Source organism: Camarhynchus parvulus, chromosome 1 (genome assembly GCF_901933205.1).
Source record: "Camarhynchus parvulus chromosome 1, STF_HiC, whole genome shotgun sequence".
NCBI lineage: Eukaryota > Metazoa > Chordata > Aves > Passeriformes > Thraupidae > Camarhynchus > Camarhynchus parvulus.
This window is the reverse complement of record NC_044571.1, coordinates 21,039,625-21,064,791: the sequence shown is the minus strand read 5'-3', so window position 1 is coordinate 21,064,791 and position 25,167 is coordinate 21,039,625. Positions and strand designations below refer to the sequence as shown.

The following is a 25,167-nucleotide window of genomic DNA, read 5'->3' as shown; positions in this document are numbered from 1 at the left end:
GTGCCCTCTACTCTCACATAATTTCTCCTTCCAGTATTGCAATCCTGGCTAGAGTCCCCCTGTCTCCACCTTTCTCTATTCTGAGATTCTGTCCCTTTTCCTACTTCTTCTACAAGTTCTGAAGACATGTGCTCCTCAGAAATCTCAGCTGCCTACTAGGGGAGTCCTGTCCTTTGAAAGCTTGAGACAAGTCTCTTCTTTTTTAAAGGAATGTAATTAAATATGTGTGTACATAACTCTGATGTCACATCTCTTTGACAGTCTAGAGAGACAGATTGGTGAAAATGTTATTCACAGAAGACAACATAAATGCAATTAAAACTTTAGACTGGGGCTGTTCCCCAAATCTGGAAATATCTGATATTCTTTTCAGTGGCTAGAATGTGTGCTTCTTTTTAATCAGAGATGAAAAGAACAGTACTCTGCTTTCAAGTGTAAAGGGTCCACTTACCTTTCAACACCCCCAGTTCTTCATCTCTGTGTCCTGTGACCTCTTGGTCATTAAAAGACTGAAAAACAGATACTACTGGAGCTGGAACACCCAGTTCACAGCACTCTACTTTGTTGACTACATGGACCTAGTGTTCACACATGGACCTGATCCAGCTGAAATCAACAGAAGGCTTTTCATGGACTTCAAAGGTTTTTGAAGTATAAAGCCTTATAAGGCTCAGCTGTGGGAGAGATCAAAAAATGAAGATTCTTGGTGTAAACTCCTAGGCAAGGAGTTTTAGAGCAAGGTTTACATTTGCTAGGCTACTAAATATCAATACAGATGTGTCTGTCTTCTGTAGGATGCTCCTGATACTCAGCCATTATTCCTACATTCAATCTTTAAAGACATGGATGCTAAAATATACCACACTCTTTTTCTGTTTACAAAAGTTGGTCATGTACTCCAATCCAGCTAGCTGGACAGAGTAAAAATTCACATAAAATGGCCAGGGGAGATGCAGGTCAGAATGTGAATAACAATTTCTATCAGTAAACACGAATTCAGCACTCAATCTTAAGACGATGCCCTTTACAAAATGACAAATGATGAGCATCTGGAAAATCAGTCAGCTTTTCAAGCTGTCTCAGAAATCTAACATTTTGGGGTTTTTTTCCTTATACAACATTTACTAAATCAAATACATTTAAATTAAGTTGAGAGCACTTGTTCATCACCAATACAACCCATATTCAGACAACAAATAATGCTTTAATAATAGTTTTAATTTGAACACTATCCATCTGAAAAACCTTTTGCTCTGTATTAAGTGACTATATCTTCCAATGGAAAAAGATTTACATTTTAGAACTGACAGCATTTTTCTTTTAGAAGTTGTCTAATGCTTTTCAAAAGCAGCATTTCCTCCCCCTCACCAACATGACTATGACATTTAAACTATTCTTTGCCAATATTTTTTATACATAAAATATCTGCTTTAAAACCTATTAGTAATTCCTGTTGGGTTTATTGCACCTAGTATCCAGCACATTTACCAAATTAACAGCAATTTTAATTTTACAAACATAAGTATAAAGAAATTTTTTTCTTAATATCTAAGAATACACAAGTAAATGTGAGAAAAATATCTTTGCAACTCCCATTGCTCAGTACAATCGCTCACCATCTATTTACATTTTCATACAGTTCACTTGATTTGCATTTAAACTTACACTTGAGACACAGACAAGTAGTTTAATTTAGGAAAGCAATGAGCAAGCCTGAGTCATCAAAGCCACTAGAAAACAATGACCAGGCCGTGTAAACCCCTGCACTCATGTCAACTATGCAAGCATCCACTGAGGGGCCAAGAGATTTGGGTCTGGTTATGAGAAAGTGAAAACTCACACTCAGGGAGGTTCAAATCAGAAATCAGGGAGTTTCATACCAGACCAGGTTACAACAGCAAAGGCTAACTATGCCTCAATTACACAATACAGTGAATAATGCAACTGTTTTCACTAGATGCAACCATTGTTATTCAAAACAAACCTTTCATTTTCACATTTGACCCAAGATTCTGTTAGATCTGTGCACCTTTTGTTCACAATTGCGCATCTTGATAATCAGGGCACACTAAATGCCAGAATAATTACCCAGATCATATGCCATATGAACACTAAAAACAGGAGACGGATTGGACCTTTTAATGAGTTTTGAGAAAAACAAAGTAATGACAAATGCTACAATTTGTCTGTGGAAATAAATTAGGAGCAGCATGCTTTGCAAGACATATGAAAGTCAGAATTACTTAACAAGAGCTATTTTTGGAAAGGAGATGAGTACTGAAACAGCAACAAAAGCAGATGGCACACATCCTCACATTTAGAAAAGGTTGTGAACATGTCCCAAGAGAACTAACCAAACTCAGTGCCTGGGCAGCCTGTCCATTGGAACTGAAACATTCTGGGAAGAAGACACTACATATCTACCATATCTCACTACAGAAATATCACATATCTTTTCAAAAGATTTAATAAAAAACAATTTATAGTTTCAGAATTATTTGAGACAGTTACAATAAATGGTTTCCTCACGATTTCCAGCTTCTCTACAGCAGAGCACAGAGAGACACATGCATCCTGGACTTCCAGCCTGGCCACCACTTTCCCAGCTGGGACCCATTGCAGATTATTGCAGGTGCAGTCACTTCAGAGTTACAGGCAATTTGAAGGCAGATGTGCTGGCATTGAGACAACCAGCTTCCTGACTTGTAGGTGAAATCTGGTATTGCTTATCTAGAGGTAATCACTTGCACATTATTTGCTTGCAGATATAAAATCTGAGAACCTTTTATTACTTACTTAAAAGAATTGCCTGTTTTTCTTCAAAAACTTCAGTTGTCCTGAAAGGCAAGAGTCCTTCTACAACACTAAAAACAACCTCCTACCACCATATAGTTATCAGTCATTCAATACAACAAACTTCTAAGGCCTTACTCTTCCCTTTTATAGCTACTAAACATTATGCAACATATGGCTCTATTAACTTAAAACAATATTTTTCCATACTTTCAAAAACAATTTTGAGTTAGCCTTGGCTCATCTAGCTTAGTACTAATTCCTAAGAACTAAATCATAGTATAGTACTATTAGATTTACAATAAATCACATTTACAAGAGGTAATTTCTCTCTAATTTCCTTCCATATACCACAAAACTGGCTTACCACCTGAAGGATGTCTATGTTGTATCAAAATTTTCAGCTACAATTCATCCACTTCACAATTAAGACAATATGAACACAGAACCCCTATGTGACCAAGGTCACCCACAGTGTTGCCTGTATGTTTCTAATCAGTGCCCATTTTAATGAGTTTAAACAATCTCTCATGAGCCTGTTCAAGCAGCAATCACGATGCTGGATCACACAACATGTACACATCTCCATGTACCTGGACTTTCCCCTGTTGAATAAAGAAATGGATTTGCTAAGATTCAATTTACTGCTGAAGATTACCCCCTCAAAAAAATTCAAAACTATAGTGAGATGTACCAATATCTAAAAGAGAAAAAAAAAATGATTTAGCATTGACATTTCAGTTTTAATGCACTGACAATCATAAATGGTCATATATGAACTCATGTAAGAAAAACTAAATCATGAACATGAATTTAAAAGCAAGCAACAGTATTTAGCAGGCATTATATCCTTAAAATGTAGCCAATCCTGTTCTCTGTTCTAGTCACTCCTCCACACCTGGAGTGCTAGGTCCAGTATTGGGCCGCCCATTACATGGAAAGAGATGGACTTAGTGGAGGGAGCCCAGAAAAGGAATAGCAATATCTCTCACATAAGAAGAGGCTAAAAGAATTGGGAAGGTTTAGTCTGGAATAGAAAAGCCTCATTGATAGCTTCTCATCAATGTTTGTAAGTACCTGATGAGAGAGAGCAAAGAACATTAAGCCAGACACTTCTCAATGAAGCCCAGTAACAGGACAAGAGGCGATGGCCAAATCTGAAACATGGGAAACTTCTGAACATGAGAAAATACCTTTTTGGTTACTGTGAGGGTGGTTAAATGCTAGAAAAAGTTGCCAGGAGGTGGTGTTCAACCTCAGCATATACTCTGCGAGCATATGGCAATAACCTCTCTGGTGACTCCACACCACAACCACAGAAAATTTTACTGGCAACCACCTCAAATTCTTAGGACATGTTCTACCACCCTCTCAGCTTTTGACCCAGTAAACAAGACTGACCAGTCCTGTGTCTTAAGTAAATTATCAAGTTGCACATATTACGCAGGAAGACACTTGAGCTTGAGAGGTCTACAACAGATCTCAGCTAGGACAAAGATCAACGAGCCCGCAGGTCAAAGTTTGCTCACCACAACATTTTTAGTTTTAGTAGTTAGTGATGTTCAAGCTCTTATTTACAAAACAAATTTTAATCATGCCAGCTTTAAAACATGTCTCAGATGGCTGGCATTAGAGATTAAAATCCAAATTGCTTTTTCACTCAACTTGAAAACAAAACTCTAAAAAGGTCACTACCATGTCTGCTCCCCCAAAACAAAACAAGGTCATCCACAACTAATATCATAAATGGGAAAGGCTACACCCACAGATAGCAATGCAAGGAGTTTAGTCTTACTCCACTAAAACAGGCAGGATATGCAGAAAAGCTCCACCAAAACTAATCTGAGCATTCCGGCCTCTTGTCCAGCTGGCTGTATGAGGTCCCTATTTATACCCATACCCTTTTCAAAAAACAAAAACTTGTGCAGTAACTGACCTCATCTTCATGGTGGCTTTACCTACTGTACTAAATTACTATAAAACTAGATTCTCAAACAAACTTTGAATACATCAAATTAAAATTTGTACCTTTCTCCTGGACATCAACTCAAACGCTGAGACAGAAACTGTCTTAATAAGAAAATGACAACTTCTGTCCCAAAAATAGTATGCCTTTTTCCACACAGGATTCACAATCTTGGTGTTTCTTATGGAGCCAGACATCTTAGTCCTTCCTCTCACTTCAGATTAGAGGAGGAATTGCCCTTCCCATCTTATAGGGGCACCATACTAACACCCAGGTATGCTCTTTTAGATAACAGCCAAAAGCACACAATCCTGATTATGTTATAGGACTTCAAGGTTCAAATCTACACCTTCTCCTAAGCAGGCCACTTGATGGTAAAGCTCTAGCTTACTGGAAGAGCATTCCTGCTATCCTCCCCTGCTCAGGTGTTTTAGAGAGAATTTTGTCAGAAAAAGAAGCACAGCACTAGGAACTGTGCTTTATCAAGGCAGTGACCCCAGAGCATGGACAGGTTCCAGTGAATGCTCCAATTACTCCCTCATATGTGTTTTGCAACAGTCAAAGTAAAACTCTAGTGTCAACACCCAAAATGGCTTAAAATAGGTACTCTGAACATAAGGCTAAAGAGATGAGCTCTCTTTGCCCTAGCTCTTTCTGGTCACAATGCTTCACTCGGTGCTTTCCAGGGCCCTAAGTTACACAGTTAGGATAAAAATGCTTTCTCTCTGTAAAATTTCAGAGCAAGCTAAACCCAATACTGAACATATTCCAGTAAGATAGAAGTAATATGTTGGAGTCCCTTCATTTAGAGATTAAACATAATTCTCTACTGCGGACGAGCATGTAATCAATAACTTCTCATGTAAAAGAAGAATCCACTATGACCCCTCCTGATAATAATTTTTTGTTTGATTGCTTAGGATGAAAGGCCTTTGTGCTAGCATGCTCTCTGTGAAAGATCATGGCCTGGAAATAGGCCCTAGATATCAAACACACACATTTCATTGGGCCTAAGACCCATGTGGTGCATAACTCTCAAAAGGATCTCATGTATCCTTTGGTGCAACCTCTACATGGAACTTCCCAACACCACCAGAACTGGAAAACCCCCCTGGCCATGGAGACTTTATAGGAATAAGCAGGAATCCATGCCCCTTCAATAAGCATTCTGAAGATCAAAGATTTTTGATTTAGGTGACCAATTCTTCTTCGAGCCACATCAATAGTCTACATGGAATAAAAAGATATATTATTTGACCTATGCTTCAGTTAAAATAATTTCTACTGACATTGTCTACTGTCAATGTACATTTAAAATATGCTTAGAATTGCTTCCCAAGTGTAAATTAACAAATAGGCTTTTTAGAAAGAATACCTCTCTTGAAATTTCAAAAAATAAGGACAGTAATGAAAAATGGGTGAAACTTCTGGGGGGGAGGGGGAGAGGGAGGGATCAATTAAAATCCCTTGTGAACATTTAAAAGTTGGAAAAATATTAGCTGCCATTCAAAGTTGTTAGTAATGTGATTTTAGTACCATAAACTATGTGAAATTAAGTGTCTGTGAAGTTTTGGGGACATCATCTCTTGCACAGCATGTCCAGCTGCTGTCTCCCTAACCCCCACCACTGAGGCTGCATCTAAAGCAGGGCTGAGAAATGGGGGGGTCAGTCTTTCAATTCTTGCCTAACTGGGAGACACAAGAGTTCCTTCCTGCTCTGATTGGGAAGAGCTAGTGTTTAGTTTGCTTCAAAGGTTGAATCAGATTACAAGATAAGTGGACATCTGAAATGAAAAGAACTCCAGAAATTGCTACCAGTTGAGATGAAAAGGGGAGGAGAATGGCTAGAAGGAGGGAGAAGAGAAAGGAATGGAACATCATACCCTTTAGCCCACATGGAATTATCTGGCCCAAACTTGCACATCCTACAGCCCACACTGTTTTATCAGCCTCCTGTGAGAACACTGCACGCCTGATGTACTTTAAAACTCTCCTCCTTTTCCTCATTATAAGACAATGGAGAGCTTAACTTTTATAAACGAGAGCACTTTATCTTCCAAACATTACGGTCATTTCATGTCTAACAGGAGTTTAATCCCTAGTAATTAAGATAAATTACTACGTGCTTTAGCAGGTTGGGGTTAAAACTCTGAGATTTTTCAATTGATTACAAAAAAACCAGCCAGTTATCAAGTCCTAATTGAGTAATTCCCTACTTATTTTACTCTAGCTAATTAAAATGTAATCACGATTGTGTGCAGTGTGCATTCTGTCAGCAGTTTTACGTTGAAAAATAAATCTTGCCAAGAAAACACACAAAAAAAAAAAAAAAAACCAAAAAAAAAAAAGCCTTTCACTGTGAATTGACTTGATCTAAACTGCCTCTTTAGCCACTGAAACTGTAAAACAAGTAAGTTACAACCGCTTGACTACGCAATAAAAAATACTGACCGCTCTCCGGGATAATGAGCTATATTAATGGGTATCCTCCTTTCAGGCCATCCCGGGATGCACGGAGCACGCTGACAGCGGCCAGGCCAGGCCAGGGCCGCCCCTTCTGCAGTCGGCTCGGGTCGCAAGCCCGGTCTCTTCAACCCAAACCCGGCTGAAGGCACCCAACCAACTTCCTGCTGCCCTTACCACACACACACTCCGCTCTCCTTTAACATTCCCTTTTTTTTTTTTTTTTTTTTTGTCTTTTTAAATCGGTTTATCCTTAAATACCTCTGAGACCTGCCTTTGGTGCCAACACCTTTGCCCCGAACGCAACTTCACCCAAGGCGCTCGTCCGGGCGTTCCCGGTTTCGCAGGGACCGGCACGCCCGGGGTGAGCGAGCGGCGCGTCCCGAAGGGCCGAGGTGGCTCCCTTCGCACCGAGCCGCCCAGCCCTTCCCCAAAGGGCTGCGGCTCTGGGGAGGGAGAACGGCTTGCAGCTCGGAAGGGTTTCCGTCATTTGGATGAACTCGAGTAGGTTTAATATTTGCGCAGTAAAGAACAGGTGGGGAAAGGGAAGGGTGCGTAAGTAAAAGAGGGGAAAGGACGGGCAGACACCCGCTGCTCTTGCACTAGCTCCGCACTGCTTCCAGCTTTCATTTTAAGCCCCGCAGGTCTCCCGCCACTTCAACTCCATTTCTCCCGACTTTATCCCTATTTGTCCCGTTAGCCAAAGATGTGCCTCTCTGTCCCAAGGAAAAAAAAAATACAGCGTTACCCCCACCCTCACCTTCCAGGAGGTCAGAACCAAGTATTACACGTTCACGATTATCGCTCTCAAAAAACAGGCTCAAACTTTCCCATCGGGCTGGGGAAGCGAGCCACCTGCGGCGGCTGGCCGGCGCACCGGCGCGCAGGCAGGCGGAGCCCGCGGGATCGCCGCCCGCCGCTCGGCAGGACGAGCGCACCGCCGGCCCGGGAGCTCCGCGTCGCGCCCGCCCCGCCGCCCCGGACACCACCGGAGGCAGCGGCCGGGAGCGCCGGGCACCTGCCAGGAGCCAGGGCAGAGCGTGCCAGGAGCCCCACGACCCGCCAGGGGGGGAGCCCGGCCGGCACCCACAGGCTCCGACGGCGCTCGGCGCTGCCGCGGGGCCGTGCCCACCTGTCCGGCGCCTCCAGGTGCCAGCCATCCCCTGGGGGCGCGGGCCCCCAAGTTCGCCAAGCCCCAGCCGTCCTTTCCACCCCGCGCCCCGGGGGACACCCGCTCTCCGGACGGTGGCAAGAGGCTCCCTGCGCAGTGCCATGCCCCTACCTGGAAATGCTTGAAGAAGGCGGAGATGCGGGTGATCTGGAGGCTCAGGCACCTGGAGGTGCATCTGGCGGCGGCGAAAGCCTCGTCCTGCCTTCGAGCGGCGGCGGCGGCCCCCGGCCCGTCGGGGCTGCCGCAGGCGGCCGTCACCCAGAGGAGCAAGGCGAGGGACACGCCGGGCGCCCTCCGCACCATCGCTCTGCGGGAGAGGAGGGCAGAGGGGCGGCCGGGCGGCGCGGGGGGCTGCGGGCGCCGGGGTGAGCTGGCTGCCGCTCGCTGGGCTGGTACCGGGCTGCGCCGGGGACGGACACCTCTGCGCCGCAGAAACTACACAAGAAAGTTCAATCATTCAACTCCCCTCACCCCCGTCCTCCCTCTCTCCCGCCCGCCCCGGCCCACGGCCCTCCCCCGGCGGCAGCGGGCGGGCCGATGCCGGCAGAGCCGCGCCATTGGCTGCGCCGAGCGCCGGCGGCGGGCGGGCCCCCCCCCGCCCCCCCCGCCGCCGTGCCCGAGGGCCCCCCCCGCCCGCCGCCACCTGCGGGGCACGGGCGACCGCGGAGCCGCACGGCCTGTCCCCACACATAGGCGTGGGGGTGGCTGGGCGCCAGGGAACACCATGGTTAAGTCTCTTTTATTTCTTCTTTTAAAAATCCATTTTTAAATAGGACGGGAAAGCAAGAACAGAGGGAAATCACTTTTTGAAACTCGGTGTTTCTTGCAGAGTAACACAGCGGTGAGCACTTGTCCCAAGGTGAAACACATACAGGCTCCTCTGAATAGTTATTTAAAATTGAAAATCTACAAGTCATTAGTCCAAATATCTCTGTGTAATAGCTGCAAAGATTAAAACAGCACCTTGAGCTGTAAAATGGCCCCCATACAGTAAATATCAGCCGAACATCGTTTCTCTCTTGCTGTCAGCTCCAGGGCCGGAGCGTGTGCCGCAGGATGTAGCACAGAGGTTACCTACACATTCCTCTCCCTGTGCGCCCTGTATGGACTCCTCCCGTCTCAAATATGTGCTGCCAGAAGGAGCAAGTGGATCATTTCTCACCGGAGCCTGTGGATTAGGCCTCCTGAATTTGAAAATCCCACGGCTGTACGAGCTGAAATAAGTAACTTTTAGGCCATTTCAGGAGTTAGTACTAGGTCAATTACTATTATAAGTAGTAGTTTAGTGTGGTTATCAAACCCTGTATTAAAAAGGCTTCAGGAGGCATCTTTACTGGAACAAGTTCAAGTATAAGTGTTCACTAGGAAAGTCATCTAAAATCTCATAAAAGTCAGCAAGATCTTCAACCGCTCTGGCTGGTACTAATTTTACATGGCTATAATTTTTCTATGAATGTTCTTATGTATACAAATGTGAAATAAAAACATATTCCCCAATGTTATTATTCTCACCAGGCTATATGCATACACCTTTTGTGCACTTATATATGACAAATTCAAAGTATAAAAAGGTCTGCTACAACCCAACTAGGAAATGACTTGTCAAATTCTACCCATAGATTCTAGCTATAGTTTTACTGTCTTACCACAAAATTAAGGCACAGATTAAGATTTCTTGTCAGAAGTATTGCTAACATACAAATATAACAAAAAGCAAGGCACATTTTAGTTTAGATGTTACTTTGCAGCTTGTCCCTCTTGCCAGCTGTCAGAAATCTTCACTTGAGAAAAGCCAGCAGGCCAGAGTCAGCCCTGCCAGTGTTACCAAGTGGAGATGACAGTTTGTGCCCTTGGATGCTTGAGGGAGCACAGCTGCCAAAAGGTGAGGTCACCTGCCACGTCCTGGCACACAAGGTGCCCTGCTGTTTGCACTGTTCACCATACTCTGCCAGCTATTTTGGAAATGCCCTGGTTAATCAAAGGAGACCATCTCAGCTACACCTCCTGAAGGGGCATGGGTTGGACTTGATCTTGAAGGTCTCTTCCAACCTAGTCATTCTGTGAATTCTGTCAATTCTGTGTAGCTTCCTCATTTTTGCAGCTGGAATGGTTACCTTTCCTCTTGTAGTGAGCAGACATCATAAGGGGTTCACAAATAAATGCTTTTATTAATTCTGACTGATATCTCACCACTAGAAAACTGGTTACTTTGCCTGATCCAGTGTCTCTATATTTACAAAGCAAACAGCGCATGACAGAACAACCCAGAAGTCAATCCACAGTCTTACCAATGTTATGACAAATAGTGGTGACCCCATTCAGGCCTCAGTATTAAGTTCAGGACTTCCCAGTTTCTAGCTGAATCTTTTAAATAGTTTTTCTTAAGCCTCGACTAAAACTTTTGCAACTTTTTGCCTTGAGTCATGAAAAGAAAATTGCTTTGCTGATTCACAGTGTTTACAGGTACACTGAATGCATTGAACCTTTACCACAGATAATAAGAACTGCCTGAAAAAAATATGTAACTTTCTGTAAATCAGATGCAAATCTAGAAAAGCCAGAAAATTCAGTTGATATATCCCCTCCATGTTACTACTAATGCCTTTTATGTCATATATTATAAACTCCAGCTTTAAGTAAAAGGGTATGAACCCTGTTTCTTTTGTTTTAAAAATCTGGTAGCAAAGGGCATAGAGCCCTTAATGATTAAAAAGTTAGTGAATACACGCTTTACTTTTGTTTGAAAGTTCATGGTTACAGAGATCATCAGCGTAGTCACTAAATTCCTTCTCAGTAAGGGCTGACTTGGTTAGCACACAAAAGGCTGGCTGTTCACTTCCAGTAAAACTGTAGTCACACAGGTCCTGTTCCCCTTTGTGGAGATTATGAAACAGGCTCGGTAGCTCAAGAATTTAGTAGGTAATTAAAACCCACTGTGGACTGTCTGCTAGACCAAAGGGGTAGATATGCAAGTTTGTAAATATACTCATTTTAGAAACGTTAATAATTTGGCTGCAGAATAAAGAGAATTGTAAATAAATTATGTATACATTTCAATCAACCTGTAAATATAATTATAGTCTTTAACCAGATAAATATATGCAGGGATACATTCATATGTTTTGCTCACTCTTTTTTGTCAATAAATTACATTAAATATTCTTTTTGTATTAGAAATAGTAGAATTAGTGCTAACAATTTTTTGCGAGTGCAGAGTATCATTTTTGTGCTAAAAATATCCACATTATTTTCCTGCCTGTGCTTCTGACGAGTCTGACAACGTTCAAATGAGGTTTTCCGCAAACCAGGGGCTGTTTTTTCACAGGAGACAGCGCCACATGCTGGCATTGCAGGGCGAGAGCCACCGGGCATTGTGCCGGTTTAGTTCTGGTTAATGAGCTGGGTTTAATCGATTCTGAATTAAGATAGCTTCATCTTAAAGAATTGCTTCTTACTCTATAGGGAACTCCCAACATCAGGTTCTAATTTCAGGAAAAAAAAATAAAAGAGATAGTGTTAATGTTAAAAATATTTATTGTTTTCCTGTAAACCACTGTATTCTAGCTCATGGGTTTAGTTTATTGTATTAAATCATCCTGATATGCCATTTATTACTCAATTGTCTTTAGCTTTAACTACATTACATCAAAAATGATCATAGCTCTGGGTACAACATAATTCCCCAAATCCTCTTCAGGAAGTCAGCATGCAGGGGTGCCTCTCCAGAGTTCCTGTCTACTAAGGGAGGCAGTACGGGGAGTACAGACAGTGAGTCAGGGATCCGTCTGCAGCTGCAGGGCCGGGATCTTGTCAGGAGCAGGGAGACACGGTGGGATGGATCTGACTGAAGTATTGCCATGGAAGAATGTTTGTCTTGTATGGAGGACAGAGGGAGGAAGGGGAGTTGCCCATTATGTGAGAGGCCATTTGGGATGTGTGGAGCTCAGTCTAGGGATGGATGGGGAAGGGAGATAAGCACATAAGGGTTAGGATTAACCCTTATTACTACATAGGAGAGGACAGGTAAAGGTGATGTTACAGTGTCTGCCATAGGCCCCTCACTAGAAAAAGCAAGTGGATGAGACTCTGTACAAACAGATGGAAGCAGCCCCAAGTTCTTCTCAGGCCCTGATCCTCATGAGGGGCTTCAACCACCCCAACATTGGCTGGAGGGACAAGACAACAAGGCATAAGCAATCCAGGCACCTGGAATGTGTTGTGATAACTTCCTCCTCTGGGAGATAGAGAAGGCAACAAGAATAAGTGATCTGCTGGACTTCATACAAACATGGAGGTGCTCGTTGGGATGTGAAGGTCGAGGGCGTTCTTGGTGGCAGACACCATGAGATGTTCAAAATCCTGAGGGCAGGGAGGAGAGGAAAACTGAGTTCAAAGCCCAGGACTTCAGAAGAGCAGATTTGCTCTCTTCAAAGATCAAACGTGAAACGTTTAGAAGAATCCTATGAGGTGAGGTGTTGGAGGGAAGAGAGACTCAAAATAGTAATTTAATATTTCAGGATCACCTTCACCAAGCTCAAAAGCAGTCCATCTCATGAACAGAAAGGAAGGCAAAAATGCCAGGAGAAGTCTGTGGATGAAAAGGAGATCCTAGCAATGCTCAGATGCAGAATGGATGCATATAGAGGGTGGAAGCAAGGACCAGTAAGTTCCTTGGGAAAGATAAGGGAAGAATACATAAACACTAAGAATCCAAGGATCAAGCTAAAGCTCAAATGGAATTGAATCTGCCCAGAGACTTCAAGAACAAGAAAGGCTTCTCTAAGTACGTGGGAGACAAATGTGAGACTAAGGAAAATATGGGACCATTGCCTAATGAGACAGGGGACTTGATTAACCTGAATGTTGCATTTGCCCCAGACCTTATTATCATGACCAGCCTTCAGGAATGGCATTTCCAAAGAGCAGGAGGAAGGTTGAAGCAAGAAATATGGCACCTTGTCAGAAGAGGATCAGGTCAGTGAACATAAAAGTAAACTGGACATTATTAAGTCCATGGAACCTGAGAGGATGCACCCACAAGTGTTGAGAAAGCTGGCAGATATCATGGCGAAGCCACTTCTGGTAATCTTCGATCACTCACTGGGAGAAATGCCCGATGACTGGAGAAAAGCAAATGTGACTCCTATCTTCAGAAAAGGGAAAGAGGACAACCAAGGAAACTGCAGGCCAAGCAGTTTCACTTTGATCCCTGGGAAGGTGATGGAGCAGTTAATCCAGAAATACATTTTCAGGCACACTTCCTTAATTCTGAATATCTTCTTTAATGACCTGGCTGGTGGAGCAGAGTGTACCCTGAACAAGTTTGCTGATGACAGAAAAGAGGGAGGAGGGGCTGATACACCAGTGAATTGTTCTGCCATCCAGAGACTTCAACAAGTTTGAAAAATGGGCTGTCGGGAACCTCGTGAAGTTCAACAAGGGGAAGTAGGAACTCCTGTACCTGGGGAAGAACAGCTCCACACACAGATGTAAATGCTAAGAACCACCCATCAGGAAAGCAGCTTGATAGGAAAGGTCCCGGGGGTCTTGGTGGAGTTCAATATGTGCCAGCAAAATGCCCTGACAGGAAAAAAAAGGTGAAAGATATTCTTGTCTAGGGTAAAGTATTGCAAGCAGATCCAGAGTGGTCATCCTTTCCTCCCCATCAGCACCAGAGAGGCAAGGACATGATGGAGGGTGTCCAGTAAGGGCCCTGAAGATGCTGAAGAAACTGGAGCATCTCTGCTATGAAGGAAGGCAAAGACAACTGAGACTGTTTGGGCTACAGAAGAGAGGGGGGAACCTTAATGTATATAAAATCCAAAGGACACTGGCTCTTTTCAGTGGTGTCCAGTGACAGGACCAGAGGCAATGGATACAAATTGAAAACTGAGAAGCTTCCATGTGAACATTAGGAAACGCTTTTTTTTTTTTTTTTCTGTGAGGGTGGTCAAAAACTGATGCAGGTTGCCCAGAGAGGTTGTAACATCTCCATCTTTAAAGATACTCCAAAGGTGTTTGGACCTGGTCCTGGTCAGCTGGCTGTGTCTCTGCTTGGACAAGGGAGTTGGACCAGATGACTTCCAGATGGCCCTTCAACCTCAACCAGTCTGTGATTTGAACAGTACAACAATTGAACAAACAAATGTATTCTCAATTACACTTCCCAAATGGAAAAGAAATTGAAATAAAAATGTTCACTTTAAATGTTTGCCCTGAAAATTGCTCACCCTGGTCTTCACTGAAGTCTGCAGGTACTTTTTTTAGAAGTCCTTATTTAATGCAGAAGTACAACTGTGCTTCGAACATTATGGACCTTTTGAATATCCATGGTCTATTTGTTTTTGTTAATGAATTTCATAGCCAGAGATTAGACACTTTTATATGTCCCACTTAGAGTGCGTGTTTAGTTCACTAATTCAGGACATACACAAGGAAGGGAATATATATATAAAACATCTAAAATAATTTAGTTGGAATATTAGGTATATTTTTAACTGTATTAACTGCACTTTTAGACTTAATAAAATGTTGGGAGATGGCCAGGTCACCTATGACGTCTTGATTGTTTTCTTGCTAGCAACAGTTCAACAAAGAAATTGTAATAACTAGAACTCTGCTAGACACCAGTCCTTATTCTTCTTTCTGAGCTTTGAAATCGGCCTATGTTTCCTATAGTTTTCTGCTGCTCAAGGGAAAATTGGAAATTACCATGGAAAATTAAGGGATTTTGAAAGATGGTTCCACAAAACCATTTCTTTTTTCAAGTAAAACAATGGAAGCCAGCACAGACATTGAAAAAATTAATTTGTGCCAGGAATTATGCCATCTGAGGACAAACACTCATGCCTGTGAATGGGAGGAGGAGAAATATTTCTTATGGCTTTGAACATTTCTTCAAGGTTTGAATACAACTCCATTCCTTTGGTAAGGACTGCATAGTAACTCTTTTTTCCCCAGGGATTCTTGTGAGTGGTCTATATCATTCCTTCCTGATGTGATCCCTGAAGTTAATGACCTTCTCCAACTCCTTCTGAGAAATAGAATTTTGCATAGTCCTAGGCCAAGCCTGTGAGTAAATTCCAGAAATCCATCTCTGTGTCTCATAAAGCTGATATTCTTCATTCATAGATTGAGTCCTTATAATAATACTTTCTCCTGGGAGTAATTCAATAGGAATTTTCTGCATCACCACTTCCTCTTGACCAAGGGAAATCAGTAATAGGTAGTAAGAATATTAGTAGTGCAGTTATCAGTCATAGTGGATGGCAGGATGAAGTGAGGATTCACTGTTCCAAAAATCTCATCATTTGTTTATAAAGCAAGAGGAATTAGATGTCTATCCAAAGATTTTGAGGAAAACAGGAAACCAATTAGATAATTTTTAATATGTGGTAAGTCTCATATTGCGTGTTTGAGACATACAAGAGCAATCAGGTCTGTGGAGGGGTTTGAAGTAAAATGATGGGATGGTTTTAATGAGATTATTCCCAGGTGTAAGAAACATAACAGAAAGCATAAAGATGCTTATTTTAAAATTTAGGAATGAAAAATAATTGCTGATATAATCGGTTGTCTCTAAGAAGGATTGAGTTTTTCAGTGTTGATCTACAACCTTACGGTCTGTGTCTTCATAAAGTGCAGAAGAGAAAGAAGCAAATTCTTCTGAAAGAAGAAATACAAAGAGAGACAAAATGACAAACAGAAGGCTTGGAAAGCACCTTTTGCTCTGCTGTTGGCAAATAAATATTTGCTACTACATCAAGAGCAGAGAAAAGAAGTCACAGTGGAAAATGATAGGAGTTTAGCTCCAAGGATGAATATAAATGACTGATTATTAGAGACATTATGCCAAAGAATTCAGATTTAGACAAACTTATTTTCAAGAAGCGAGGATCAACCCCTTAGACTCCAAAATGGTGCTCAAGTAATGATCCTGAATAAGATTTCATGCACAACCCTGAAGAAAGAAGACTAAATGAGATTGATTAGGAAAATGTTGTGCTTGAGACACCAATAAAGAAAGGTCAGAGGCAAGCTCCTATTAGTTGAATGAACATACTTATTTCCTCCCAGGGTCACACAGAATAGGGCAAAGCCAAGGCTTCGCTCATTCCAAATCTGTGTCTTCAACTAGTTTGCAAAAATAAGTTTTCCAATAAAAATATATCTTACTGGCATCTTCCCAGCTGCATTCTTGTCACTTCAGTCATTTGATCTGATTTCTGGTTTCCAAACAGTCTATAATTCTTCATCTTGTGTTTTGTATATGCCTTACTTCTGATTGTACTAGAGCGTATTTTTAAACAGGAAGCCCTCTTTATATCAGGAGAGAAAACAACGTAAAATCAGCACATATTTAGGGAATTTTTTCTGTTATTGTCTTAAATTAAGAATGTGTACCTTATTTCTAGTCTGACTGCAGTATTTATTAATGTTTGAACATTGAACTGTTTTTTCCCACCTTTTGGATAGATGTAGACTTCCTTTCACTTTGAAATCCCCCTGAAGATGGGTCAAGATGTATCTGAAGCTAAATCTGGGATACAAGGAGGTTTTCCCTGCAGACCACTATTAACTTCTTTTATAAATGAAACAAATTGAAATTTCTTTGTGAAGTGTTTGCTGCATTGCAAATTCTGTAAATCTGTTTGTTTCAGAGACTTTCCAACCTTGGGGTGTATAAGGATTGGACGTTTTGATTCTAGCAACGGAGTCAATACCATACAGATGAAATATGGTATCTATAATCTCTTTATTTGTCTTCAACATATGCAGTTAAGAGCTACATTAGTCTTAGTCACTGTATTTTGCTGTGAGATGAGATGAGGCTCATGTTCAGTTGGTTACTCACCAGACCCCAAAGGCTTTCAGAGACAAAGGCTTTCCAAGAAACCTTTGTGTCTGTGAGTGTGACCTACTTTCTGTGTTCCTACAATCTTGCATATGGCAGCATTAAAATGCATGATGTTTAAAAATGAATTCAGATTACTGAGTGATTCAGAATTCTGCATATATTATTTATCACCTGAGTCAATAATCATGTCACATGGAAACTTTATAAAATTTGATTTTATTATGTGTTTCTAATCACAAATACATAAACTAAATAACACTGAGTCCAGAACAGACAACACTAAACTCATTAATTTGTTTAAGATTTCTCATTTCCAATTAGTTTTGGAGAGATTTTGCTTATAAAGATATTTTTCTGGTCTACATAACACAAATGTTTGACACTGATTGTTGCTGAATGTCAAATTTTAGTTAGAAAGTCACATAATAAGTCACATAATAAGACAAGTGACATGCTTTTGACATTGCCTTTGCCAATCAGATTTGTAATCACCTAAAAAGACAAAATCAGATTTACTTTTTATGTGTATGAAAATTTTTTCCATGCATTTATCAATGTAATTTGTTACTGTACTTTCCATTATTGCTTTTGCCAGGGAAAGACAGACCTATTGATAGACCCTCTTGGGCTTGAAATCCATCAATGGATGTGTGTGGTGCCTGAAAAATTGTAATAATCATTTTTAATTAGCTTCACTCCTAACCAACCACCCAGCCTATTAATGACACATATCAGTTGTCAACTGATTGTCAACTTTAGGATTTATTTGCAAATTATTTAAGGAAACATCATTTCAGATACCAGAACTGCAACAAAATTAATTGATCCTTTTTAAACATACCTAGCTAATAATAATGAAGTCTTTATATTTCTGTTCAATGTCTGCAATAGCATTTTTTGAACACAAAATTGTTAAAAGAAAGGCATGATATATAAAAACATTGTGTTCCCTTGAATTAAGAGTAAACCTTTTGATGTGCTTGAGAGGTTTTTGTTTATGTACTCTGTCCTTCAACTTAAAATAACACCAAAAGTGAAAGAATGAAAAATGACAATAGTTAAGAAGAAGCTGATCCTTCAAATTTGTTTTTTATGGAATTTCCTGCTCTGTGTTGCAAAGGCTAAGATTTTAAATACAGAATAATTCAGACTATTGTTCACAGTCTTTTCTTCAAGGTTAATTGATTTTGAAATTAATAGAAGGAAAATCCATAGCAATTTTTTTGCCCATATACCAAATATTTTATTAACTGTACTAAAAATGATTATATGTGTAACTGTGCTACTGCATGTGCAGACAGACACATATGAGAAAAACTCCTAAGTGTATTGAAGGACTCCAGAAAAGTTTCTTTCTTTGCCTCTTTTTAATTGGTAATAAATTTAAGTGGTGTAGTTTCTTGTACCACTCAGAAGAACAGAGTCTGGTGAATGTTGTATGACTCCCTGTCATACCAGAATGTAGGGGATGTGACCAAACACAATATAAACAGGGATATCAGTCCTGTGACAGACAACTGCTCACATTGAAAATTTAAAGAGGTTTATTAAACCTTAACAAAAATACAAGAAAGGACTACCTAAGGAAAAAGCTGCAGTACTGGGAACTGCCCCTCGTGCACACCACATGGCCAGTTCATCTTCAAGCTGGATGCTCAGTCTTTTATACCTCTGGGGGTTGCATCAGCCACCCTTAGCCCCTCCCAAAGTCTGTCAGTCAGCTCTTCTTTGCCATTTATCAGTGGAGACTGCTTTCTTGTACCTTGATTGGAGGTCAGGCGTTGCCATGCTGCCCCCCTAAGCACCAAGCTTTTCCATTCCCAGCTGCTCCATGCAAGGGACACATGTGCAGCCTTCTTTGTACCTGTGCTAGACAACCGAGGCTGTCTGATGGCAACAATACAGGGGGAAAAGGGAACTATGGGGAGAACAGAGGACATCTAAACTACAATAACATAACTATAGGTCACTAAGGCTTTCCTTAATATTCACACAATAGTTATTTTTTAATTGTGAGAGGCAATCATCTCATTATCCATCTATAACAGTACTGATATGCACCCTCCAATGTCTTCAAATACGACTTTGTTATAAGAAAATACTTCAGTGATCTCTGCCAGTTTGTCAGTCCTCAGCATGTGTTGGTGCCTAGGATTCTTCCTTTTCAGGTGCGATATTTGCTTTATTTCTTGAGATTCCTGTTAGACCCTTCCTCCATCCTTCCTGAATCCCTTTGGATGGTGGTGCCGTCCTTCATCACATTTACTGTTTTCCCAAATTCGAGGTCACTTGCAACCTTGGTGAAAGTGCATTCCATTACTACCTAGGTCACTGATAAAGCTGTTGAACCTGACAGGTCCCAGTGCAGAGCCCCGTGGTGTCCTCTTGTCACAGGCAGCCACATGGAGTGCTCCCCCTGGCCACCCATCCCTGACCCATCCCTGACCCTTGTTGGATGGACCCTGGCCCATCCAACAAGACTTCTACCATATTCTTGTCCAGCCATGGGCTGCGATGGTCTAATTTGGCTAAAATAAATAATTAGTTATGGCACAGCTAGACATGTGAAATTAGCCTGTCATATGTTAAAAATGCATCCCCTATTTCCACTAAGCAGAATTCCTTCTGATTACCTCCAAGGCTAATTTTGAACTGTGGCTCTCAAGCAACACGATTGATTTGTCTGATTTGTCTTTACAAATGTCACTGAGCAAATGGAGTTTGGCAGCTTGTCCAGTATCAGTGTATGTACTTAAGATATTGGGTACTCATCAGGTCGTCAGTAGCAAGAACTATTAGTTATAGGAAATTGCAATTTCTCTTGGCTAAGAGAAAAAAAAATCCTTTTTTTTCCCCCCCACAAAAATTCTGAAAATTTGGTTCAGAGTTTGAAGTAGTCAGAGCTTAACAGTGAAAGAGTGATACAGTGTTGTGGCTCTACCACAACATACATTCCAACGTTTTAAACATTTTGTGCAGAGTTGATGCCACTGCATATGCAAATTAAATATAGAAACAAAGAGTTGTTTACAGCCAGCTGAACTGATCAGAATTCTTTCAGGTAAATGTATGTCATTCAAAAATACACTTTTATATAGAATGGAAATGTTTTTGTAAGATTTAATTTTAACTAAAATTTTCTCGGTAGAGACAGCTTTGAAAAGAAAACACGAAGCAGTTAGATATTTACATTAAATAATCTCCTGTTTGGGTTTGCAATGAAGTGTTTTACACTGGGGAAAAAAAAAAGAGAGCCAGTGTTTGAAAAATGCCAGAATCAGTTTAGGGATTGATTTAAAGAAAAATTAAATATTTCAATATTTTTTTCTTACTGTCACATGCCAGTAGCAGTGCTGTAGGTGAATATACTGCTGCTGATATGCCATGAACTAATAATTATAAAAAACCCCACATAGGATAAATTTTGCAAATCTACCAAATTAAAAAAAATTGTTACTTCAGCTTGTTTTTTTCATTTTAGCTGAGCAAAAATCTCCTCAAAATTATATGTTTTCCCCATTTCTGTTTCTAGGAGTTTTTTTTAAGGTTTAGTTTTAGTTCCAAATCAGAATGAAACCCTTTTTTGAAGTGCCACAATTTCAATTTGAATTAGACTGCCAAGAATTTAAAAGGCCTGTCCTTAGTCTTATCAAAAGCTGTTTAATAGTTTTAGTATCTAGGAAAAGATGTATTGGTGATGTCTTAGTGATCTCCTCAGAGAATGTTTGGGTTTTGTACTAGTCTTTAATCTTCTCTAATTTAATTGAGAATTTGGACTGATATTGCTCTGGGTTGGATCTTTAGCATTTCTTTGGACACCTTTACCCATTTGTATCTGATCTGTTCACCCTAGCTGAAAATATCCTTCCCTACCCACTGCTCACATAACAAAGTAAATCACAATGTTAATGTTTGTTACTGCAATGACAAATTCCGTTGTTTTATGTCATGGTCATGACAGGAAATCCCATTTTTCCTGACCTTCAGGTTATTTGTGTAGTTTTCCCACTTGTGTAATGTGCAGCCTTGTTTAATAAGGCCTGTCTGATCATCTGTATTGCTATGAAGACTTTAAAAGCAGAAAGACAATGTGCTTGTGAAATGTTTTATCCCTACCAAAATTCTATGGTTGTCATGGTAACTATGGAAAGGAAGAAAAAAGGAAAAGCAGATTGTGATTTTCTTAAACGATAGTATTTCATGGTTGTTAGAAATAAAGTTATGAGAAAATACGGCGCTTTCTTCAGTGCTTTGTAAGGCAAAAATAATTGTTCCTAATTTTTACAAATAGAAAAAAAAAAACCAAACAATGTTGTATGTTCATTAGAAATGATATCAAATCTTCCTTTCCATTTCAGTCTTCCTAGCCCAGGGCATTCCTGACAAAATAACAAAACTCAATTCAACCTGTGTATTTTAATAGCAGAAAACCCTTTCATGAGCATTATCGTTTTCGAGAGCTCTTTTATTATGTTTTCCTATCTTCTTTATCACCTTATCATCACAAAGGTGATATTTTTCACCCTCTTAAAATAAAATATAATGACTTTGAGTAAGCTAGATCTCTTCTTAGTGACAAATTACATTGTGTTAAAGAGCTGCATGACAATTTAGGAGACAAACCATTCTAAAAACCTATGGATTTTACTGAAGATTTTTTTTTCAGAATTGGGTAAATTACCCCTCATTTTCTAATTTACCTAGTTATTCTAAAATAAACCTAGTCAATGTGAAATGAGTGACAGGATAATATTACAAAAGAAAAAGTTTCTTCCCATTTTCAATCTAAGGAAAGCTTTTTATTTTAAAGTATCCAACTTCAAGTAGTCCATTTATTTTTACATTCAGACATACAGTTTCTTTCTATGTTGCCTGAGTCTTTCCATCTCCAAAAACTTCTTGAATATAGTCATATGAAAAATCTATACAACTGCTAAATAATTGTACCATGTTGTCACTGTTGAAGAAAGGTTTTAAGAGTATTTGGAATATACTTTCATTTTGACATAAAGGGAACTGCAGGGAAACTGTCCTAAAGACACAGGAAGTCGAGCTATAATGGTCTGTATGGTTCTTAGTTTCCATGAAAAACATCTACCAGTGTAGCCCAAAACTGTTAGTGAGTTTTGAATGAGTTGTTAAAGTGTCTACTTTAACAACTATTGGAGAGGTGTTTCCATGCCAATTTGCTGCATCACACTGGAGATATTTAATTAGTTCTTTGTGGGAAATGGATTTGTAGAGAATTCTCAAAGCCTGACGGAAGGCTCACATAGTGTGCATCTGTTTGCAAACTTTGAGATAAGAAATGCTGACTTAGAAATGCCATGGAATAGGACAGACATTGTTGAGAGAAAAATGGAACTAGAAATAAGTTTCAAAAGATGGCCTTGCAAAGACTAGATATTTAGAGAAATAGAACTATGAAAGATACATTGTAGTAGGACCCACGAGGGGTAATTTTAAATTATTGGCTTTAAGGCATTTACAGCATAGTGTGGCAAAAGCTGAAAAGCCAAGAAATGTTTATAATTTATTGTAATTGAGAAATAGTCGGCTTCTGATTGTGATGGTGTGAATTATAACACCTGTATTGTCTCACCGTTCACATGAGACTGAAAATAGAACAAAACTTTTTAAAATGCCTCTCAGTTGCCCCATCTCTGGGTCAAAAAAATGCTTAATCCAACAGTTCCTCTTTGCATGTTGCTCCCCACTGAACTCAGGAGGATTCAGTCCTTATGTGACAATGGCATACACTACTGTGACTGAATCTGAGAAGTGAGCCAGTTACCTGGAATACAGCATTTCTGCAATTCCTGTGATATATTTGTGTAAAGATTTGAGTGAATGATTCAACTCTTTTAAAATTGAGGTATATGTATTTGCAATAGAACATGATAGCTTCATCTTCATGTTTTTTGTGCACCACCTGAGGGAGAAATCCTGTGGAAAACGTAAGTGAGACTTGATTGCACAGCTAAATATGTTAGCATGATAATAATCAGAAATGGATACAAATAATTGCCAGGGTCATTTTGATTTTTGCAGTTTTGATTTTTCTAATTCCTAGTTTAGAATGCTTGAATGTATAATTTTAATACCATTGGGTTTAGATGGAGCTTTATGGCATATAGTCTAAAATTCCTTTGCTCACTAGTTGTCCTGTATCTTCAATAAATACTTTTAAATAGAATTTATAAAACATGGATGTAAAATGAAGTACATGACAACATAAGAGTCATATTATAAAGAGGCCTTCTGCAGAAAAACTTGAATCTAGTAATTCCTATCTGATCCAGTGTAAATGTGAATCTAATGCTTTTTGCAGTCTCTGTGTATTGAGAAGCAGGGTACATTATCCCTGGTGAGATTTATCCCCAGTATAAGATAATGAATTTAATATAAGAGCTGGCTGTATGAAGAAATAGTTTTGGAGAATATAGTGGGAGCTGGAAAAGAAGCTAGGGCTTTAATGTGTGTCACTAAGTATTTCTGTGTGTCCTAGAGATTCTTTGTTGCGTGTTTTTCCTACACTGTAGCAAAGCTATTGTCTCTACTCTTAACGTCTTTCCTCCTTTCCCTGCCCAGCTCTCCATTTCCAGAACTAAATATACGTTTCAGACACTGGCTTCTAGAGCTCCAATCCCTGAGGCGATCACTGTCTTACACACACATGCTTCATTAAAAAATAATTTTTGTTACCAAAAACAAAATTCTGAGGAACAGTCAGAGACTTGACAAACTTAGGCTTCTCTTCTGCTGAGTTTTGTGCTGTGACCCTGAGCAATTCTTTTAACTGTCCTGTGCTTCATTTCCACATCTTCACAAAGAAACCAACAGTTCTTTCTAATCCACAGAAGCTGTATGAAGAGAAGTGATAATATACAATGTGAAAAATCTATCCAAGGAAGAGTGATATTCATTTACTTGCCTGTTTAATACATATGTCTATTTTTCAGCTGCTCATTTCTTGTTTTCTTCATGGTCACTGGAAATAAAGAAGTATGTCCAGGGTACAACCTGTCTCATCCTAAAGGCAACATTGAAAATAAGTGAGGTGAGCAATGTGTGTGTTCCTCTGACTGGTTGCATAGGAAATCTCAGGTGTAGGTGTGCAAATGTCTGTAACTGCAGGTATTTGGTCAGATTACTCAGTGAAAGAACTCCAAGTTTCTCATAATAAGGAAGTTCTATTGAAGTCAAGAGAGTACTTGCAAGGCAAATCAGTGCCTATCAGAGAATGAGAAAAAACGATCTGAAAGAGAATTCAGGAGTTCATCAACTCTATACTTTTGCCCACAGGCAGAATCAACTGTGCATGCTGACTCTGATAGATGCTTACCTAACCTGTCCCTAGCCTTAGAGATTTCCATGCAGATAAATTGTGGGCAGTTACCCAGGCAAAGATGTACCATCATCTGAGTGTAAGTTAAATGCCCATTACTAAAGTTTTTATCTCTATATAAATCATATGTTATAGACATGTAGAATATTTAATGTGTTTTGCTCTGTTTATAATGGTGAGGGAGGCAGTGTGGCTTTCTATGCACACCTTGAAAATTCAAAAAACCCAACTGTCACCTGTAGTCTTGAGAAAATCTATTTAAGATTTTTTTTTAATCAGAAAAAAAATTGTGGATTACATTTTCAGCCAGGAGCTTTACTCCTTTTATGCATTCCTATTTACTTTCAAAAAACCAGACATCTCTGCAAATGTCTTTCTGAGAAGTACTTTCTTTTATAAATACTCTTATTGAAGTCATGAGTGTACTTGTAGATTAAATCTCTGCCTATCACAGAAAGAGAGAAAAACAGTCTGAAAGAGACCTCAGGAGGTCTTCTACTCTATGCTTTTGCCCACAGGCAAAATTGACTGCACCTGTCAACTCTGATAGATGCTTACCTAACCTGTCC

At 40.2% G+C, this 25,167-nt stretch overlaps 1 protein-coding gene across 1 annotated transcript in view; it reads right to left on the bottom strand.

Moving 5' to 3' along the window:
* Positions 1-8,870, bottom strand: part of ANOS1 (anosmin 1) — a 130,286-nt gene extending 121,416 nt beyond the window's left edge. The window contains 1 exon segment of the mRNA XM_030961733.1: positions 8,505-8,870. Within this exon segment, the coding sequence (XP_030817593.1) occupies positions 8,505-8,696 (192 nt within the window). The 5' untranslated portion in view covers positions 8,697-8,870.
* Positions 8,871-25,167: the final 16,297 nt, after the last annotated feature.